The 21933-nt window shown below is 36.1% G+C and overlaps 3 protein-coding genes across 3 annotated transcripts; all 3 read right to left on the reverse strand.

Moving 5' to 3' along the window:
- Nucleotides 1-10301: 10301 nt before the first annotated feature.
- On the reverse strand, nt 10302-12870 carry LOC141134091 (homeobox protein siamois-like). Its single transcript, XM_073623678.1, has 3 exons — nt 12576-12870; nt 11414-11634; nt 10302-10475 (listed from the first exon to the last, which is right to left on the reverse strand). The coding sequence occupies exons 1-3, from the start codon at nt 12868-12870 to the stop codon at nt 10302-10304; spliced, it is 690 nt and encodes a 229-aa protein (XP_073479779.1).
- A 1750-nt stretch (nt 12871-14620) lies between these two features.
- Nucleotides 14621-16619, reverse strand: LOC141134092 (homeobox protein siamois-like). The gene is made up of 3 exons (XM_073623679.1): nt 16325-16619; nt 15850-16070; nt 14621-14794 (listed from the first exon to the last, which is right to left on the reverse strand). Exons 1-3 carry the CDS (start codon nt 16617-16619, stop codon nt 14621-14623), a joined length of 690 nt encoding a protein of 229 aa, XP_073479780.1.
- A 1789-nt stretch (nt 16620-18408) lies between these two features.
- On the reverse strand, nt 18409-20453 carry LOC141134093 (homeobox protein siamois-like). Its single transcript, XM_073623680.1, has 3 exons — nt 20159-20453; nt 19623-19843; nt 18409-18582 (listed from the first exon to the last, which is right to left on the reverse strand). Exons 1-3 carry the CDS (start codon nt 20451-20453, stop codon nt 18409-18411), a joined length of 690 nt encoding a protein of 229 aa, XP_073479781.1.
- Nucleotides 20454-21933: the final 1480 nt, after the last annotated feature.

Raw genomic sequence — 21933 nt, forward strand, 5'->3', positions numbered from 1 at the left:
TGCCCTGTATTTTGCTCCATCCATCTTTCCCTCAACTCTGATCAACTTCACTGTCCCTGCTGAAGAAAAGCCTCCCCACAACATGATGCTGCCACAACCATGTTTCATTGTGGGGATGGTGTGTTCAGGCCAGGGTAATGTGCAGTGTTAGTTTTCTGCCACACATAGCGTTTTGCTTTTAGGCCAAAAAGATCAATTTTGATCACATCTGACCAGAGCACCTTCTTCCACAGAGCACCTTCTTCATCCAGAGTTACCATGGGCCTCTTGGCTGCTTCTCTGATTAATGCTCTCATTGTCCGGCCTGTCAGTTTAGGTGGACGGCCATGTCTTGGTAGATTTGTAGTTGTGCCATACTCTTTCCATTTTCCGATGATGGATTGAACAGTGCTCTGTGAGATGTTCAAAGCCTGGGATCATTTTTTTATAACCTAACCCTGCTTTAAACTTCTCCACAACGATATACCTGTGTGTTCCTTGGCCTTCACGACGCTGTTTGTTCACTAAGGTTCTCTAAAAAACCTTTGAGGGCTTCACAGAACAGCTGTATTTATACTGAGATTAAATTACACACCGGGGAACTCTATTTACTAATCAGGTGAATTCTGAAGGCAATTGGTTCTACTAGATTTTAGTTAGGGGTATTAGAGTAAAGGGGCTGGATACAAATGCAGGTCACACTTTTTGGATTTATTAGTAAAAAATTTGAAAACCATTTATCATGTTCCTTCCACTTCACAATAATGTGCCACTCTGTGTTGGTCTATCACATAAAGAAGATTTAAAGGGGTATGCATACTTTATCAAAGCACTGTAAGTAACTATGGTAAATTTAATATAACATCAATATACTTAAGCTTTAGTTAATGAATGTAACCATGCTTTGATTATAAAATATTGCCTTCCGTTGTCTAATTCTATGCAAAAGTCTCTATAAGGATTTCTGCCTTTGTAACTCTCACATCCCCAAAACATCAGTGATCCACCTCCGTACCTGTCATCATAGGCCTTGTTGACTTCTCTCCAAATGTAACGTTTATGGTTGTGGCCAAAAAGCTCAATTTTGGTCTCATCACTCCAAATGACTTTGTGCCAGAAGGTTTGAGGCTTGTCTCTGTGCTGTTTGATGTATTGTAACAGGGATACTTTGTGGCATTTGCGTAATAATGGCTTTCTTCTGGCAACTCGACCATGCAGCCCAGGGATCCTCAAACTACGGTCCTCCAGCTGTTACAGAACTACACATCCCATGAGGCATTGTAAAACACTGACATTCACAGACATGACTAGGCATGATGGGAATTGTAGTTCCTGAACAACTGGAGGGCCGTAGTTTGAAGGACCCTGATGCAGCCCATCTTTCTTCAAGTGCCGCCCTATTGTGCATCTTGAAACAGCCACACCACATGTTTTCAGAGAGTCCTGTATTTCGCCTGAAGTTATTTGTGGATTTTTCTTTGCATCCCGAACAATTTTCCTCATTTTCAAATTTCCAAATGCTTGTTGGTCTACCTGACCGTGGTTTGGTTTCAACAGAACCCCTCATTTTCCACTTCTTGTTCAGAGTTTGAACACTGCTGATTGGCATTCTCAATTCCTTGGGTATCTTTTTATATCCCTTTCCTGTTTTATACAGTTCAACTGCCTTTTTCCCGTAGATCCGTTATACACACACACTAGTTACAAGTAAACAGATCACAGGTCGGGATGCTTACCTTTAATAGCCATTAAAACCCCTTTGTGTCAACTTGTGTGCATGTTATCAGGTCAAAGTCACCAGGGTATGTAAACTTTTGATTGGGGTCATTTGGGTAGTTTCTGTTGCCATTATGATTAACAAAAATGTGAACACAGTTGATTGATAATAAATGGCTTCAGCCAAACACTAACCATGAGTGAAAGAAATGTTTTTGTGTTATCATACATATTCTCTGAAAAATGGGCAAGAAATCATGAATTCTGCCAGGGTATGTAAACTTATGAGCACAACTGAATTAATGAAATAGTAAATACAAAGAAATTATACATTGGTATATTGTATTTACTCAGTGACACTTGCAGACTATCTGCAACTGTCATTTACACAGGAATTGCTGTCGTGTACCACAATGCAATTTCTATCTTTCATTGTGAGAGCCGGTAATTAGCAGTCATAGTAGTGGGGGAGCAGCAGCAGGGGGAGAGGAGTAAGATGTAAGAGATGCATCTAAAGAACATTCTTTATATTTTAGGAAAAATCTCTGATGCCGCGTACACACGATCGGAAATTCTGCCAGCAAAAGACCGATGAGAGCTTTTGGTCGGAAAATGCGACCGTGTATATGTTCCATCTGACTTTTGCTGGCGGAATTCCCGCCAGCAAAAGATTGAGAGCAGGTTCTCAATTTTTCGGTCGGAAAAAGTTCCTATACGAAAATGCGATCATCTGTACAAATTCCGATGCGCAAAATTACTATGCATGCTTGGAAACAATTCGACGCATGCTCGGAAGCATTGAACTTCATTTTCTCGACTTGTCGTAGTGTTGTATGTCACTGCGTTCTTGACAGTCAAAAGTTCAGAGAACTTTTGTGTGACTGTGTGTATGCAAGGCAAGCTTGGGTGGAGTTCCGTCAGAAAAAACATCCACCTTTTTTCCAACGAAAAATCCACGCATGTGTATGCGGCATTACATTCAAATTCCTTGAGTAGTTGATCCCCTTTAACTTCCTGCTGTGTCTCTAAGATAGGAAGTGAATGGAAATCTCCCAACAGGACAGAGACAAGAAAATAAAAATGATTGTTTCATCCCTTCCCTACTGTATTCAAAATTTAAAAACAAATGAAGCTTACTTTGATTTCTTACTATTGTTGGTATATACTATGATATTACTATTTTTGTTACATTATATTATCACACGGACGTTTGCTGAGAAATATGTATTTATTAAGACATCCATTCATTTTCACCTAGTAACACATTTCCTTTCCTAGGATGACAACACTCATTTAGCTTACTGTATCTCTGGAGGATCAGTGTTGTCATTCTAGAATTGTGAAACTCAAAACCCCCTACCCTCATTTTCTTAATGGTGGGGGGAGGTTCCGTAGTTCACAGAAGAGAAATGGGCAGAGCTGATAATAATATTTGGGATTTGGGGACCGCTAGGGCAGTGTGTGTTGGGAAGGCAAGGTGAAAATTAAAAGTGCCTACAATCACTTACTACTTTTTTATAGAAAGAAGTTTTTTTACTTAACCAACTACCTTTTTTTTAACTTTTAGGAACAATTTCTTAATTAAAAACAAGCAGAGCCTGTCTTTTATCAAAATCACCTTGTTGTCTTAAGCAGGCCAAAAATGATACGATTATCTTTCCTTCCACCATGGGTGGAATAGGCCGGTTGTACCCAATTCGATTGATTGATTGACTTGGGTGCAATCAGCTTGCCCGTACATGGATTGAAATTTGGCCGGTCCCCGCTGAATCTGAACATGTATTTTTAGAGTTAGTGAACTAGAAACTTTATTTTTTGGGGAGAAACCTTTTTCTAAAAAAAAAGACTTCAGAGTTTTATTCCCAAATCCAAAATTAGTAAAATAAAAGCTACATTTTTTGGGGAGAAATAGAATCTTGTTTTGACAAAAACCTTTCTGTTTTAGACCCAGAGAATGCAAAATGTAATTGTCAAACTAATTACTATTTTATAATTTTATAATATGCAACATCAAACCACCCCTTTAGATAATTTAAAAAATCAGACAAAACTTTATTCTAAATAATAAGAAAATGTTTTATTATAAATTAAACTAAGTGCATATAACAACATATAATTACTTAATTCATGATAGCTGACTATCACATACTAAATCAAAATAACATAATAACATAATAACAAAATAAGTCCTTGACGTGGATTTGAAGCCACATTTACAGCATCCATGTGTTTCCTGGAATCTGGAAATGTCCATTGATTTGTAGACCATCGTATCTATTCTGAAAAGTGTTGGAAAGATCTTCTGGAGTTGGGAAGTGTCTACCTTGTATGTACTGAGAGTTGTTATGTTTTGGGAGATGTCTTGCTCTTCGGTTCTGGAACCAAACCTGTAACATGTAACAATGAATCACCATTACTCATTTATATATTATACTCTTTATACAGTTATCAACAGAAGAACCAAAAGGGACATGTACAACTAGGGAATGTTTGGAATGTGTTAGCCTCATTTGTTTTAGTTTTTCAGGACATCCTAAGATGTCAATGCTTACCTACTGTACTGTTTCTATGGGGTAGCAGAATTGTCACCCCAGGACAGGAACTGTGTTAGGACTACAGAAAACCTCCCCCTCCTCTCTTCTGCATAGCTTAGTTGGGTGCTGCTCTCTATTTCATGTTCTAGTGATATAGGCAGGACTGATAATGTGTGGGGCTTCATTGTGGAGTTATCAGCTCACTACAGGAAGTTAAGTGATCAATGAATTTCTAGCAGGATCAACAAACATGTAATTCGATGGTTTTTGAAGGGCAAATCATTGTGAAATGTGGAGGTAGTTGTTAAATTTTTTTTTTTTTAAGTTTGCCCACGCATACCCTAGCCAAAAAACTCCTACTTTTTTACAACTCTCCTTGATACGGCAGAGGAACCCTCTTTATGCTGTTATTTATGCTACTTGAAAGATTGAATCATAACCACAGGCATACAAAAATGCTTGCACAAAACCCTTTTATCAATTGTCAGGCCACAATTCCAGATTTCACCAGAAAGTGGCAGTCAGGATGAAATCTGGAATTACAGATCCCATCCTGATAAAATGCAGTGGCTGGAGGAGAACCACACATAAACTTAGTTCTTCTATGTTTCTATAACAATAAATCTGAATTTTAAAGGGCCTTTCCACAAATGTTACTTTTTCCTTTTTTCTTAAATTGAATGTATGGATATGTACAGCTATTTTGAAAATTGATGTTATATGTTTTTTTATTTGGGTGTTTATAAATTCTTAGTTATTTTGTTTGGTTTATTAGAAGACAGCCGTAAATGCTATACAGTTATTAGCAGATATGGAGGTGATAACAAATACATTTACAACTGAAATTGCTTAAAATTATAATGTATGTCAAACAGATATTTTTTGGGCCTTTTGGTGGTAGGATTCTGGGAAAAAAAAGTTGAGGGGCCAAACATAGAGATAAATCATCCTTATTTCAGTTAATTTAATAGGGTATTGTAACTTTTGTAGTTGGGATGTATATGCAGATCTGATATAAAAATATAAAAATAAATAAATAAAATGTGAATATAGGAACTTGACTGGCCTGCACAGAGTCATGACCCCAACCCTACGGACTAAGACTGGGATGCCATTAAAGTTCATGTGCGTGTAAAGGCAGGAGTCCCAATCCTTTTGGCAATATAATATATAAATATTTTCTGTATATAAACAGACAAAAGCCAGGAAGGGCTTCTAATCCTTTCCCACTCTATTCAAAACCAGAAAAAAAAGTTTTGTCTTGGCATACACTTTAAGGTCCCAAAGCCACGTATTTTATGTTTAGTTAATTAAATATTGAACACAAAATGTTTCATGAAATCTGAATTACTGTAATCAATGGCCCTATACCTATTTGTATTCGGGCAGAGTGGCATCTGCTTTTGATCTGCCCATGAGGTATGAGTGTAAACAGTGCACCATGATCCTTTACAGACTTCATGCCCAACTCTCTTCTTTATTCTAGGGATAAAAATATTGTATTTGATATGTAAATGGGTTGATATTCATTTGTTGGGGATCCACTAGACCTTCTTTTGAGTTTTGCATACACCTGTTAGTTATGCAGAGACCTTTAATTAACAACCTGATTTTGAACTAAGCAAAAGTACACTACCCTATGGATAAAAAAAAAAATACATTTATAATATACAGTGCCTTGAAAAAGTATTCATACCCCTTGAAATTTTCCACATTTTGTCATGTTACAACCAAAAACGTAAATGTATTTTATTGGGATTTTATGTGATAGACCAACACAAAGTGGCACATAATTGTGAAGTGTAAGGAAAAAGATAAATGTTTTTCAACATTTCTTACAAATAAATATGTGAAAAGTGTGACGTGCATTTGTATTCAGCCCCCCTGTGTCAATACTTTGTAGAACCACCTTTTGCTGCAATTACAGCTGAAGGTCTTCTTGGGGGATGTCTCTACCAGCTTTGCACATCTAGAGAGTGAAATGTTTGCCCATTCTTCCTTGCAAAATAGCTCAAGCTCTGTCAAATTGCGTGGAGAGCATCTGTAAACAGCAATTTTCAAGTTTTGCCAGAGATTCTCAATTGGATTTTGGTCTGGACTTTGACTGGGGCCATTCTAACACATGAATATGCTTAGATCTAAACCATTCCATTGTAGCTCTGGCTGTATGTTTAGGGTCTTTGTCCTGCTGGAAGGAGAACCTCCACCCCAGTCTCAAGTCTTTTGCAGACTCTAACAGGTTTTCAGCTAAGATTGCCCTGTATTTGGCTCCATCCATCTTTCCCTCAACTCTGACCAACTTCACTGTCCCTGCTGAAGAAAAACATCCCCACAACATGATGCTGCCACAACCATGTTTCATTGTGGGGATGGTGTGTTCAGGGTAATGTGCAGTGTTAGTTTTCTGCCACACATAGCGTTTTGCTTTTAGGCCAAAAAGATCAATTTTGATCACATCTGACCAGAGCACCTTCTTCCACATGTTTGTGTCCCCCCCACATGGCTTCTTGCAAACTCCAGAGTTGCCATGGGCCTCTTGGCTGCTTCTCTGATTAATGCTCTCCTTGTCCGGCCTGTTAGTTTAGGTGGATGACCATGTCTTGGTAGGTTTGCAGTTGTGCCATACTCTTTCCATTTTCCGATGATGGATTGAACAGTGCTCTGTGAGATGTTCAAAGCCTGGGATCATTTTTTTATAACCTAACCCTGCTTTAAACTTCTCCACAACGATATACCTGTGTGTTTCTTGACCTTCACAACGCTGTTTGTTCACTAAGGTTCTCTAACAAACCTTTGAGGGCTTCACAGAACAGCTGTATTTATACTGAGATTAAATTACACACAGGTTCACTCTATTTACTAATTAGGTGAATTCTGAAGGCAATTGGTTCTACTAGATTTTAGTTAGGGGTATTAGAGTAAAGGGTCCGAATACAAATGCAGGTCACACTTTTTAGATTTATTGGTAAAAAATTTGAAAACCATTTATCATGTTCCTTCCACTTCACAATAATGTGCCACTTTGTGCTGGTATATCACATAAAGAAGATTTAAAGGGGTATGCATACTTTATCAAAGCACTGTAAGTAACTATGGTAAATTTAATATAATATCAATATACTTAAGCTTTAGTTAATGAATGTAAGCATGCTTTGATTATAAAATATTGCCTTCCGTTGCCTAATTCTATGCAAAAGTCTCTATAAGGATTTCTGCCTTCGTAACTCTCACATCCCCAAAACATCAGTGATCCACCTCCGTACCTGTCATCTTGGCCTTGTTGACTTCTCTCCAAATGTAGCGTTTATGGTTGTGGCCAAAAAGCTCAATTTTGGTCTCATCATTCCAAATGACTTTGTGCCAGAAGGTTTGAGGCTTGTCTCTGTGCTGTTTGATGTATTGTAACAGGGATACTTTGTGGCATTTGCGTAATAATGGCTTTCTTCTGGCAACTCGACCATGCAGCCCAGGGATCCTCAAACTACGGTCCTCCAGCTGTTACGGAACTACACATCCCATGAGGCATTGTAAAACACTGACATTCACAGACATGACTAGGCATGATGGGAATTGTAGTTCCTGAACAACTGGAGGGCCGTAGTTTGAAGGACCCTGATGCAGCCCATCTTTCTTCAAGTGCAGCCCTATTGTGCATCTTGAAACAGCCACACCACATGTTTTCAGAGAGTCCTGTATTTCGCCTGAAGTTATTTGTGGATTTTTCTTTGCATCCCGAACAATTTTCCTCATTTTCAAATTTCCAAATGCTTGTTGGTCTACCTGACCGTGGTTTGGTTTCAACAGAACCCCTCATTTTCCACTTCTTGTTCAGAGTTTGAACACTGCTGATTGGCATTCTCAATTCCTTGGGTATCTTTTTATATCCATTTCCTGTTTTATACAGTTCAACTGCCTTTTTCCCGTAGATCCGTTATACACACACACTAGTTACAAGCAAACAGATCACAGGTCGGGATGCTTACCTTTAATAGCCATTAAAACCCCTTTGTGTCAACTTTTGTGCATGTTATCAGGTCAAAATCACCAGGGTATGTAAACTTTTGATTGGGGTCATTTGGGTAGTTTCTGTTGCCATTATGATTAACAAAAATGTGAACACAGTTGATTGATAATAAATGGCTTCAGCCAAACACTAACCATGAGTGAAAGAAATGTTTTTGTGTTATCATACATATTTTCTGAAAAATGGGCAAGAAATCATGAATTCTGCCAGGGTATGTAAACTTATGAGCACAACTGAATTAATGAAATAGTAAATACAAAGAAATTATACATTGGTATATTGTATTTACTCAGTGACACTTGCAGACTATCTGCAACTGTCATTTACACAGGAATTGCTGTCGTGTACCACAATGCAATTTCTATCTTTCATTGTGAGAGACGGTAATTAGCAGTCATAGTAGTGGGGGAGCAGCAGCAGGGGGAGAGGAGTAAGATGTAAGAGATGCATCCAAAGAACTTTCTTTATATTTTAGGAAAAATCTCTGATTCTGCGTACACGCGATCGGAAATTCTGCCAGCAAAAGACCGATGAGAGCTTTTGGTTGGAAAATGCGATCATGTGTATGCTCCATCGGACTTTTGCTGGCGGAATTCACGCCAGCAAAAGATTGAGAGCAGGTTCTCAATTTTTCGGTCGGAAAAAGTTCCTATCCGAAAATGCGATTGTCTGTACAAATTCCAATGCGCAAAATTACTACGCATGCTCGGAAACAATTTGACGCATGCTCGGAAGCATTGAACTTAATTTTCTCGGCTCGTCCTAGTGTTGTACCTCACCGCGTTCTTGACAGTCAAAAGTTCAGAGAACTTTTGTGTGACCGTGTGTATGCAAGGCAAGCTTGAGCGGAATTTCGTCGGAAAAAACATCCACGAAAATGCGCTCATGAGACAAGAAATTAAAATTGATTGTTTCATCCCTTCCCTACTGTATTCAAATTTTTTTAAAAAATGAAGTTTACTTTGATTTTTACATTTGTTGGTATCTAATATGATATTACTATTTTTGTTACATTATATTATCACACGGACGTTTGCTAAGAAATATGTATTTATTAAGGGATTCATTAATTTTCACCTAGTAACACATTTCCTGTCCTAGGATGACAACACTCTTTCAGCTTACTGTATCTCTGGAGGAGCAGTGTTGTCATCCTAGAATTGTGTTAGAATCTCAAAACCCCCTGCCCTCATTTTCATAATGGGGGGAAAGGTTCCGTAGTTCACAGAAGAGAAATGGGCAGAGCTGATAATAATATTTGGGATTTGTAGACCGCTAGGGCAGTGTGTGTTGGGAAGGCAGGGTGAAAATTAAAAGTGCCTACAATCACTTACTACTTTTTTATAGAAAGAAGTTTTTTTACTTAACCAACTACCTTTCTTTTTAACTTTTAGGAGCAGACAATTTCCAAATTCAAAAAAAGCAGAGCCTGTTTTTTTTATCAAAATCACCTTGTTGTCTTAAGCAGGCCATAAATGATACGATTATCTTTCCTTCCACCATGGGTGGAATAGGCTGGTTGTATCCAATTCGATTGATTGATTGACTTGGGTACAATCAGCTTGCCCGTACATGGATTGAAATTTGGCCGGTCCCCGCTGAACCTTTAGTCTTGGAATCTGAACATGTATTTTTAGAGTTAGTGAACTAGAAACTTTATTTTTTGGGGAGAAACCTTTTTCTAAAAAAGACTTCAGAGTTTTATTCCCAAATCCAAAATTAGTCAAATAAAAACTACATTTTTTGGGGAGAAATAGAATCTTGTTTTGACAAAAACCTTTCTGTTTTAGACCCAGAAAATGCAAAATGTAATTGTCAAACTAATTACTATTTTATAATTTTATAATATGCAACATTAAACCACCCCTTTAGGTAATTTAAAAAATCAGACAAAACTTTATTCTAAATAATAAGAAAATGTTTTATTATAAATTAAACTAAGTGCATATAACAACATATCATTAGTTAATTCAGGATAGCTGTCTAACTATCACATACTAAATCAAAATAACATAAAATAAGTCCTTGACGTGGATTTGAAGCCACATTTACAGCATCCACGTGTTTCCTGGAATCTGGAAACGTCCATTGATTTGTAGACCATCGTATCTATTCTGAAAAGTGTTGAAAAGATCTCCTGGAGTTGGGAAGTGTCTACCTTGTATGTACTGAGAGTTGTTATGTTTTGGGAGATGTCTTGCTCTTCGGTTCTGGAACCAAACCTGTAACATGTAACAATGAATCACCATTACTCATTTATATATTATACTCTTTATACAGTTATCAACAGAAGAACCAAAAGGGACATGTACAACTAGGGAATGTTTGGAATGTGTTAGCCTCATTTGTTTTATTTTTTCAGGACATGTTCAATTGGGGATCATGCCAGTGATACACTTCCCATCCTAAGATGTCAATGCTTACCTACTGTACTGTTTCTATGGGGTAGCAGCATTGTCACCCCAGGACAGGAACTGTGTTAGGACTATAGAAAACCTCCCCCTCCTCTTATCTGCATAGCTTAGTTGGGTGCTGCTCTCCAGTTCATGTTCTAGTGATGTGGGCAGGACTGATAATGTGTGGGGCTTCATTGTGGAGTTATCAGCTTACTACAGGAAGTTAAGTGATCAATGAATTTCTAGCAGGATCAACAAACATGTAATTCGATGGTTTTTGAAAGGCAAATCATTGTGAAATGTAGAGGTAGTTATTAATTTATTTTCTTTTAAGTTTGCCCACGCATACCCCAGCCAAAAAACTCATACTCTTTTTACAACTCTCCTTGATATGGCAGAGGAACTCTCTTAATGCTGTTATTTGTGCTACTTGAAAGATTGAATCATAACCACAGGCATACAAAAATTCTCGCACAAAACCCTTTTATCAATTGTCTGGCCACAATTCCAGATTTCACCAGAAAGTGGCAGTTGGGACGAAACCTGGAATTACAGATCCCATCCTTATAAAATGCAGTGGCTGCAGGAGAACCACCTGTGTTACTGTGCATGTCAGTGTTAGTTAATCTACACTAAAACACATTTTAAAAAAATATAATACAAAAAAAAAGTTACATGACGGTGCAGTAAACTTTGAAATAAAATAATATACAACAAATTAATATTAGTTAAGAAACCATTGTGGTAAAAATATTTTTTTTTACCTGTATTTTAGGTTCTGAAATCCCAGTTATCTTGGCAATACGACATCTCTTTGTGAAGTTTGGATAGGGGTTACGAGCAAACTCATTCATCAGGAAGGCAGTCTGCTCATTTGTGTACTTTGTCCTCTTTATGCACCGTTTATTTGTGTTGCTGTTCGGGAAATCCTCAATCTGGACTCTTGGTTGCTTGCATCCTGCATTCTCGTCTTCTTCCAACTTTCCTAGAAACAAGTGCAATGACAGGGTTTAAAACTTTGCAGTTAAAGACAATACAAAGAAAATATTTTGTGCACAATTCTATTAACTGAATTATAAAGAAAAAAAAATGTGTGGCTTACAGTTAAATATTTCAGATCATTTGAAATGAAAAAAAAAACTTTAAAAAGATTATCATTAAGGCTCCATGCACACTGGCTTAAAAACTGTTGCTTCTACGGGAGTTTTGTGTTCTGCCTGTAGAAGCAGCTCAATGTTATCCTATGTGTCCATGCACATTAGGATGATTACAGGCATATTTTGAGATCTTTGGAGGCAGGAAAAAAAAAAACTTCTGATTCGCGTTTCTGATTTTAGCTCACTTGCAGAAGAAACGTAAAACTCTCCTAAACTCGTCTAAACTTCTCCTAAACTCCTAAACTCGTCTAAAAAAATGCTCTATATGAACGTTTTTTACTCCCAAGAGGACAGACTTTTTTTAAGCCCAGTGTGCATACAGTTGATTTAAGAGCTGTGAAAACGACAAAAAAAATATTAAGAACTCAAATTGATAAACAGCGTAACTCAATAATGGTCTAATATAAATGGATGTATAACTGGATCAGAAAAGAGTGATAGAAAGATAGATAGATAGATAGATAGATAGATAGATAGATAGATAGATAGATAGATAGATAGATAGATAGATAGATAGATAGATAGATAGATGTGTGTTTGTAAACTCCAGTCCTCAAGGCGCCCCAACATGTCATGTTTTCAGGATTTCACAGCCTCAGTAATTACCATAGTCGTTTCATCTGAGGGAAATCCTGAAAACATGACCTGTTGGGGCGCCTTAAGGACTAGAGTTGAGAAACACTGAGATAGATAGATAGATAGATAGATAGATAGATAGATAGATAGATAGATAGATAGATAGATAGATAGAATAGATATATAGACTTACGTTTTAATGGATTCTGATTAATTATGTCCTTATGTACAAGTTCCTTAAGGATTATAGAGTTTTTGTCATGTGCTTCTTGCTGGATTCCGAAGAGTGTGTACATTGCCAGCATCTTTTGTTGTAGAGTAATGGAGTCTTGTAGATCTTTCTGGATTTTTGTAGTTAAGAAATCATCAGGAGAGATGCATGGAGTGCTAGTGAAGTTGTCGTGGAACCTCAGGGGAGGAGACATTGTTGGATAGTCTTCTTCTAGAGAAAGCACAGTGCAGAGAATTTGGTCCAGCTCAGTATCCATGTCTGCTCACCTCACTTAATTCTGTTGGAATGAGGGACTGGGGCCCTTAGACAACTTTTATTCTAAAATAAATGTGGAATGGACCTGGACCAGTATTGAGGTAGAAACCCACACAGTCCTTTGAAGTTTCTATAAAGAGGAACTGTATCCTTTGATGCTCTTTGGGTGCCTCGCCCTAAAGTTCCCTCGTTACAGCTCAGAAACAGGAATTATTATGTAAATCTGTGTATTGGAAAGTCAGGTTTGATGTTCCCCTACTGTATGAGTTGTCACCTCACCTGCAAGTTATTTATCACACCTTTATGTATGTTTAAAATTCCCAACTAGGGATTAACATTATGTTAAAAACCAAAACATTATATATAGTAGCTCATAATGTTTTGGTTTTTAACATAATTTATATTTTTATTGTCTTATATAAACAGAATTTCATAAGAACAAGTTAAATATAGTGCTTGTAGCAATTTAATTAATATATTAAAATAATTTAATTTAAAAATAAAATGAAATGTTTATTTTTCTTAGCTAGTATATATGATAGATAGAAAATCAAATGAGAATTAAGTTGGTCAATGAAAATGTATTTGTTTTAGTTAGCTTCTTTAAATATTATCATAAAATGTACTTAAACTGGTATTAAATATGTCTGATTTGCCTGGTGTTCAAAATAATGCCTGCAACTAAAATTGTTCATGTTATGTCATTTTTGTTTACGTATAAAAATCTATCCATCAAATATCATGGAAACAAAAAAAAATCTTGCTGATTTAGAAACAGATAAAATACCAATATGTAATTGTTGAACTAATTACATATTTTTGACACTTACATGCAACTGTTTCAAAAAGTAACAAAACATTTAAGATAATTTATAATATAATAAGGACGGCACAGCACCCCATTTAAAATTTTAAGAAAATATTTTATTATAAATTAAACTTATATATCATTAGTTAAATCATCAGCTTGCATGTTCTCCCTGTGCCTGTGTGGGTTTCCCCCAGGTACTCTGGTTTCCTTCCAAACTCCAAAGACATGCAGGTAGGTTAATTGGCTCCTGTCTAAATAGTCCCTTGTATGTATGTATGAATGTGAGATAGGGACCTTAGAATGTAAGCTCCTTGAGGGCAGGGACTAATGTGAATGTACAATATATATGTAAAATGCTATGTAAATCGACAGCACTTTATAAGTACCTATAATGAAAAAAAAAAATCATAGCTTTTTATCGCATACTAAAATAAAATAACATCAAGTCCTTGACATGGAATTGAAGCTGCATTTACAGCATCCATATGTTTCCTGGGATCTGGAAATGTCCATTGATATGTAGATTCTGGTATTGCTTCTGAAAGATGTTAGGAAGATCTCTGGGAGTCTCAAATGTCTCTTTCAATAAAATGTTATGGAAACAAAAAAAATCTTGCTGTTTTAGACCCAGATAAAATTCCAATATGTAATTGTTGAACAAATTACTATTTTCTAATTACATATGAGATAATATACAATATAAAAACATATGTGTGACACGTGCAACAGTTTCAAAAAGTAACAAAACTTTTAAGATAATGTATAACATAATAAGGATTCAACAACAACCCATTTTAAAAGATAAGAAAATATTTTATTAAAAATTAAACTAAGTGCATACCACAATATATCATTAGTCAAATCATCACAGCTTTGTAACAATCACATACTAAAATAAAATAACATTAAATAAGTCCTTGACATGGATTTGAAGCTGTATTTACAGCATCCACATGTTTCCTGGGATCTGGAAATGTCCATCGAATTGTAGATTCTGGTATGGATTCTGAAAAATGTTGGGAAGAAATCTGGGAGTTGAGAACTGACTACCCTGGGCGCTTTGGGATTTCATATCTTTTGAGAGATGTCTTGCTCTTCTGTTCTGGAACCAAACCTGCAACATGTAAAAATAAATTCTCATTAATCATTTAAATACTGTACTGTATAAAAAGTTCATGTTTATTGTATAAAAGGTTATCACCAGAGGAATCAAAAGTGACTTGAACAACTAGGGTTGTAATGGAGAACCTTGGCTGCTCAGATGTTTTGGAAGTACATTTCCTACGATGCTCAACTACACTGCATAGTGCATGAGCATCATGGAAAATGTAGTTCCAAAACATCTGGGGTGCCGCAGTTTGCCATCACTGAACTAGGGGATGTTTGGAATGTGATGGGCTTCATTTGTTTAAATTTTTCGGGACATTTTTTCACTATGTTCATCTGGTGATCCAGCCAGTAACACACTTCCTGTCATAGCATGACCACACTGATTGCTGTACCATATCTTTGAAGGAGCAGTGTTGTCACCTTAAGACAAGAACTGTGTTACAACTACAAAACACCTCTCCTTATCTCCATAACACAGATGGGATGTGTTCTGTCATTTACAGACATGAACTGGGCAGGGCTGATAACATTGGTTAAGATTTTAGTGCAAAGTTAGCAGATCACTACAGGAAGCTAAGTAATCACTGGATTTCTGGCAGGACCAACAACATTTTTTAAGAGGCAGAAAATGTTGAAAGGTATATTGTAGAAAATTAGTGAATATGTTTTTTAAGTTGTCTACACACACAGATCTCCTTGATACAGCTGTTAAGTACACTACTTGAATGATTGAAGCATCACAGACATATAAACATTCTGACACAGAACTGTATTCTCAGTTGTCAGGCCACAATTACAGATTTCACCAGAAGAAGGTGGCAGCTGGTATGAAATCTGGAATTACCGGTCCTGATCTATAAAATGTAGTACCCCAACGGAGGAGTAGAAGCAAATGTGTTAATACAGAGGGAATTTTTTGTTAATTCCCATTAAAACATAGAAAACAAACAAATATACAACAAAAAGTTCAGTGACTAGACTGTAAAATTTTAAATAGTGTAATATACAACAACTTAATACTAAATAAACTATTTTGTTAAAAAGGAAATAGGTTTTTACCTGTATTCTGGGTTCAGAAATCCCAGTTATCTTGGCAATATGGCACCTCTTTGTGAAGTTTGGATAGGGGTTACGATCAAACTCATTCATCAGGAAGGCAGTCTGCTCCCCGTTGAAGTTTGTCCTCTTTCTACATTGTGCTTTGGAGTTGCTGTTCTGGAAATCCTCAATATTGACTCTGGGTTGCTTGCATCTTTCATACTCATCTTCTTCCAAGTTTCCTAAAAATAAGCACAAGGAAATTCAAACATCATGAAAACTTGATTTAGGAGATAGAAAAACAATAATAAAAACTTTACAAAATAAAAATTCAAACTGATAAACACATTGACATCTCAAAAATTTACTATTATAAATATTTTCCATAGAGAAGTAAAATTGGATCAAGACAAACAGATAGAAAAGGAGAGAGAAAGAGATAGATAGATAGATAGATAGATAGATAGATAGATAGATAGATAGATAGATAGATTACTTTTTAATGGATTCTGAATAATGGTGTCCTTATTTGCAGGCTCCTTGGGGATTACGTATTTTTTGGCCCATGCTTCTTGTTGGAGCCCCAAAAGGGTATAAATTTCCAGCAGATTTTGTTGTAGGGTGGAGGAGTTTTGTAGAACAGTTTGGCTTTCTGTAGGTAAGAAACCATCAGGAGAGATGCATGGAGTGCTAGTGAAGTTGTCCTGGAACCTCAGGGGAGGAGACATTGTTGGATAGTCTTCTTCCAGAGAAAGCACAGTGCAGAGAATTTGGTCCAGCTCAGTATCCATGTCTGCTCACCTCACTTAATTCTGTTGGAATGAGGGACTGGGGCCCTTAGACAACTTTTATTCTAAAATAAATGTGGAATGGACCTGGACCAGCATTGAGGTAGAAACCCACACAGTCCTTTGAAGTTTCTATGAAGAGGAACTGTATCCTTTGATGCTCTTTGGGGGCCTCGCCCTAAAGTTGCCTCGTTACAGCTCAGAAAAAGGAATTATTATGTAAATCTGTGCATTTGAAAGTCAGGTTTGATGTTCCCCTACTGTATGAGTTTTCACCTCACCTGCAAGTTATTTATCACACCTTTATGTATGTTTAAAATTCCCAACTAGGAATTAACATTATGTTAAAAACCAAAACATTATATATAGTAGTCCGTAATGTTTTGGTTTTTAACATAATTTATATTTTTATTGTCTTATATAAACAGAATTTCATAAGAACAAGTTTAATATAGTGCTTGTAACAATTTAATTATTTAGACTTAATTAATTTAATTTAAAAATAAAATGAAATGTTATAGTCATAGTATATATGATAGATAGAAAATCAAATGAGAATTAAGTTAGTCAATGAAAATGTATTTGTTTTAGTAGTGGGCTTCTTAAAATATTATCATGACATGTACTTAAACTGGTATTAAATGTGTCTGGTTTGCCTGCTGGTTTGCCAACTAAAATTGTGCATGTGCTGTCATTTTTTTTTTACGTATGAAAATCTTTCAATAAAATATTATGGAAACAAAAAAAAAAATCTTGCTGATTTAGAAACAGATAAAATACCAATATGTAGTTGTTGAAAAAATAACTATTTTCTTATTTTTTTTGTAGATAATATGCAATATAGAAACATATTTTTGACACTTACATGCAACTGTTTCAAAAAGTAACAAAACTTTTAAGATAATTTATAATATAATAACGACGGCACAGCACCCCATCTTAAATTTTAAGAAAATATTTTATTATAAATTAAACTTATATATCATTAGTTAATTCATCAGTTTGCATGTTCTCCCTGTGCCTGTGTGGGTTTTCTCCAGGTACTCTGGTTTCCTTCCAAACTCCAAAGACATGCAGGTAGGTTAATTGGCTCCTGTCTAAATAGTCCCTTGTATGTATGTATGAATGTGAGATAGGGACCTTAGAATGTAAGCTCCTTGAGGGCAGGGACTAATGTGAATGTGCAATATATATGTAAAATGCTGCGTAAATTGACAGCACTTTATAAGTACCTATAATGGAAAAAAAAAATCATAGCTTTTTATCGCATACTAAAATAAAATAACATCAAGTCCTTGACATGGAATTGAAGCTGCAATTACAGCATCCACATGTTTCCTTGGATCTGGAAATGTCTATTGATATGTAGATGCTGGCATTGCTTCTGAAAGATGTTAGGAAGATCTCTGGAGTCTCAAATGTCTCTTTCAATAAAATGTTATGGAAATAAAAAATCTTGCTGTTTTACACCCAGATGAAATTCCAATATGTAATTGTTGAACAAATGACTACAGTATTTTCTAATTATATATGAGATAATATACAATATAAAAACATATGTGTGACACTTACATGCAACTGTTTCAAAAAGTAACAAAACTTTGAAGATAATGTATAAAATAATAAGGATTCAACAACGACCCATTTTAAAATATAAGAAAATATTTTATTAAAAATGAAACTAAGTGCATACCACAATATATCATTAGTCAAATCATCACAGCTTTGCAACAATCACATACTAAAATAAAATAACATTAAATAAGTCCTTGACATGGATTTGAAGCTGTATTTACAGCATCCACATGTTTCCTGGGATCTGAAAATGTCCATTGAATTGTAGATTCTGGTATGGATTCTGAAAAATGTTGGGAAGATCTCTGGGAGTTGAGAACTGACTACCCTGGGCGCTTTGGGATTTCATATCTTTTGAGAGATGTCTTGCTCTTCTGTTCTGGAACCAAACCTGCAACATGTAAAAATAAATTCTCATTAACCATATATATACTGTAATGTATAAAAAGTTCATGTTTATTGTATAAAAGGCTATCACCAGAGGGATCAAAAGTGACTTGAACAACCAGGGCAGTGATGGTGAATCTTGGCAGCCCAGATGTTTTGGAACTACATTTCCTATGATTCTCAGCTACATTGCAGAGTGCATGAGCATCATGGAAAATGTAGTTCCAAAGCATCTGGGGTGCCACAGTTTGCCATCACTGAACTAGGGGATGTTTGGAATGTGATGGCTTCATCCATTTTAATTGTTCAGGACATTATTTCTCTATGTTCATCTGGTGATCCAGCCAGTACCACACTTCCTTTCATAGGATGACCACACTGATTGCTGTACCATATCTTTGAAGGAGCAGTGTTGTCACCTTAAGACAAGAAATGTGTTATGACTACAAAACACCTCTCCCTCTCCTTGTCTCCATAACACAGTTGGGATGTGTTCCATCATTTACAGACATGAACTGGGCAGGGCTGATAACATTGGTTAAGATTTGAGTGCAAAGTTAGCAGATCACTACAGGAAGCTAAGCTAATCACTGGATTTCTGGCAGGACCAACGACATTTTTAAGAGACAGAAAATGTTGAAAGGTATATTGTAGAAAATGAGTGAATATGTTTTATATTTTGCCTACACACACAGATCTCCTTGATACAGCTGTTATGTACACTACTTGATTGATTGAAGCATCACAGACATATAAACATTCTGACACAGAACTGTATTCTCAGTTGTCAGGCCACAATTCCAGATTTCACCAGAAGAAGGTGGCAGCTGGTATGAAATCTGGAATTACGGGTCCCGCTCTATAAAATGCAGTACCCCAACGGAGGTGGAGAAGCAAATGTGTTACTGCAGAGGGCAATTTTAGTTAATTCCCATTAAAACATATAAAACAAACAAATATGCAACAAAAAGTTCAGTGAATAGACTGTAAAATTTTAAATAGTGTAATATACAACAACTTAATAAAAAGGAAATAGGTTTTTACCTGTATTCTGGGTTCAGAAATCCCAGTTATCTTGGCAATATGGCACCTCTTTGTGAAGTCTGGATAGGGGTTACGATCAAACTCATTCATCAGGAAGGCAGTCTGCTCCCCGTTGAAGTTTGTCCTCTTTCTACATTGTGCTTTGGAGTTGCTGTTCTGGAAATCCTCAATATTGACTCTGGGTTGCTTGCATCTTTCATACTCATCTTCTTCCAACTTTCCTAGAAATAAGCACAAGGAAATTCAAACATCATGAAAACCTGATTTAGGAGATAGAAAAACAATAATAAACATTTTACTAAATAAAAATTCAAACTGATAAACACATTGACATCTCAAAAATGTACTATTATAAATATTTTCCTTATAGAAGTAAAATTGGATCAAGACAAATAGATAGATAAGGAGAGAGAAAGAGATAGATAGATAGATAGATAGATAGATAGATAGATAGATAGATAGATAGATAGATAGATAGATAGATAGATAGATAGATAGATAGATAGATAGATAGATAGATAGATAGATAAACTTACTTTTTAATGGATTCTGAATAATGGTGTCCTTATTTGCAGGCTCCTTGGGGATTACGTATTTTTTGGCCCGTGCTTCTTGTTGGAGCCCCAAGAGGGTATAAATTTCCAGCAGATTTTGTTGTAGGGTTGAGGAGTTTTGTAGATCAGTTTGGCTTTCTGTAGGTAAGAACCCATCAGGAGAGATGCATGGAGTGCTACTGAGGTTGTCCTGGAACCTCAGGGGAGGAGACATTGTTGGATAGTCTTCTTCTAGAGAAAGCACAGTGCAGAGAATTTGGTCCAGCTCAGTATCCATGTCTGCTCACCTCACTTAATTCTGTTGGAATGAGGGACTGGGACATTTAGACAACTTTTATTCTAAAATAAATGTGGAATGGACCTGGACCAGCATTGAGGTAGAAACCCACACAGTCCTTTGAAGTTTCTATAAAGAGGAACTGTATCCTTTGATGCTCTTTGGGTGCCTCGCCCTAAAGTTGCCTCGTTACAGCTCAGAAACAGGAATTATTATCTAAATCTGTGTATTGGAAATATAAAGACAAAAATGTGTCTGCGCTAGATGATAAATAATATTACTAAAAACTAATAATATCAAAAAATATATATAAACATACAATAGTAAGTGCTAAGTGCAACATACATATACATCTATGTGCTGCAATAAACTACTGATAAATCAAAAAATAATTGATGGTGCATATATCCACAGTGCAAAGTGCTATATTAAACATACAAAATGAGTGCCCAATGAGCAGAGAGAGAGAGCAGGAGATCTGGAGGCACACACCGCACCGCACGCCATACCGTTACGATCGGCTGATCTATGCTTATATAGAAGGGTGCACTGACGCACCTGTAGCATGTGAGTACCCCTGGAAGGGGTGAGTCCCATATACATTTTAATAAATATTGTTTATTGTTAAACTGTATTGCGCTATGGAGTCTCTTTTTTCTTACATAAAATCATGATTGGGAGTATTGGAGGTCCACACAGCTGATTCCATTTGAGCACAGGAGTGGCTCCAAAGCGCTTTTTGACATAGTTTAAACATAGTTTAAACACTGTGTCACACGCTGGAAGGTGAGCGCTTATGCTTATGGGGATCGCTGGAGGGCACTAAGGCATGTTTTATGGTGTTACACTTTTGAAGAACACGATGGATGAGCTTCACTGATTATGGACATTATTTTGAGCACTTTATGCAGTTTTGGTTTTACACTGGTTGAACCTCAAACACTCATATGAGGAATATAATTGTTTTTCTTCTGATTGGGCACTCATTTTGTATGTTTAATATAGCACTTTGCACTGTGGATATATGCACCATCAATTATTTTTTGATTTATCAGTAGTTTATTGCAGCACATAGATGTATATGTATGTTGCACTTAGCACTTACTATTGTATGTTTATATATATTTTTTGATATTATTAGTTTTTAGTAATATTATTTATCATCTAGCGCAGACACATTTTTGTCTTTATATCTCACTTACACGATTATGGAACGTGATTTAGTGTTTGCTGCTGATGTTGGCCTATGATTGATTTTATTTTTATAAGGCATTAACCCGTATGTGGCTCGCAAGGTTTTTTATTTATTTTGTGTATTGGAAAGTCAGGTTTGATGTTCTCCTACTGTATGAGTTGTCACCTCACCTGCAAGTAATTTATCACACCTTTATGTATGTTTAAAATTCCCAACTAGGAATTAACATTATGTTAAAAACCAAAACATTATATATAGTAGTCCGTAATGTTTTGGTTTTTAACA

Source organism: Aquarana catesbeiana, linkage group LG03 (genome assembly GCF_042186555.1).
Source record: "Aquarana catesbeiana isolate 2022-GZ linkage group LG03, ASM4218655v1, whole genome shotgun sequence".
Taxonomy (NCBI): domain Eukaryota; kingdom Metazoa; phylum Chordata; class Amphibia; order Anura; family Ranidae; genus Aquarana; species Aquarana catesbeiana.

What these genes read in the sequence shown, in the direction of transcription:
- LOC141134091 (XM_073623678.1), bottom strand. Translation starts at nt 12,870, where the DNA reads ATGGATACTGAGCTGGACCAAATTCTCTGCACTGTGCTTTCTCTAGAA. An exon ending in TAATCAGAATCCATTAAAAC is followed by an intron (nt 11,635 to 12,575) that starts GTAAGTCTATAT and finishes ACTTGTTTCTAG; the next exon opens with GAAAGTTGGAAGAAGACGAG. An exon ending in TTTCAGAACCTAAAATACAG is followed by an intron (nt 10,476 to 11,413) that starts GTAAAAAAAAAT and finishes TACATGTTACAG; the next exon opens with GTTTGGTTCCAGAACCGAAG.
- LOC141134092 (XM_073623679.1), bottom strand. Translation starts at nt 16,619, where the DNA reads ATGGATACTGAGCTGGACCAAATTCTCTGCACTGTGCTTTCTCTGGAA. An exon ending in TATTCAGAATCCATTAAAAA is followed by an intron (nt 16,071 to 16,324) that starts GTAATCTATCTA and finishes GCTTATTTTTAG; the next exon opens with GAAACTTGGAAGAAGATGAG. An exon ending in TTTCTGAACCCAGAATACAG is followed by an intron (nt 14,795 to 15,849) that starts GTAAAAACCTAT and finishes TACATGTTGCAG; the next exon opens with GTTTGGTTCCAGAACAGAAG.
- LOC141134093 (XM_073623680.1), bottom strand. Translation starts at nt 20,453, where the DNA reads ATGGATACTGAGCTGGACCAAATTCTCTGCACTGTGCTTTCTCTAGAA. An exon ending in TATTCAGAATCCATTAAAAA is followed by an intron (nt 19,844 to 20,158) that starts GTAAGTTTATCT and finishes GCTTATTTCTAG; the next exon opens with GAAAGTTGGAAGAAGATGAG. An exon ending in TTTCTGAACCCAGAATACAG is followed by an intron (nt 18,583 to 19,622) that starts GTAAAAACCTAT and finishes TACATGTTGCAG; the next exon opens with GTTTGGTTCCAGAACAGAAG.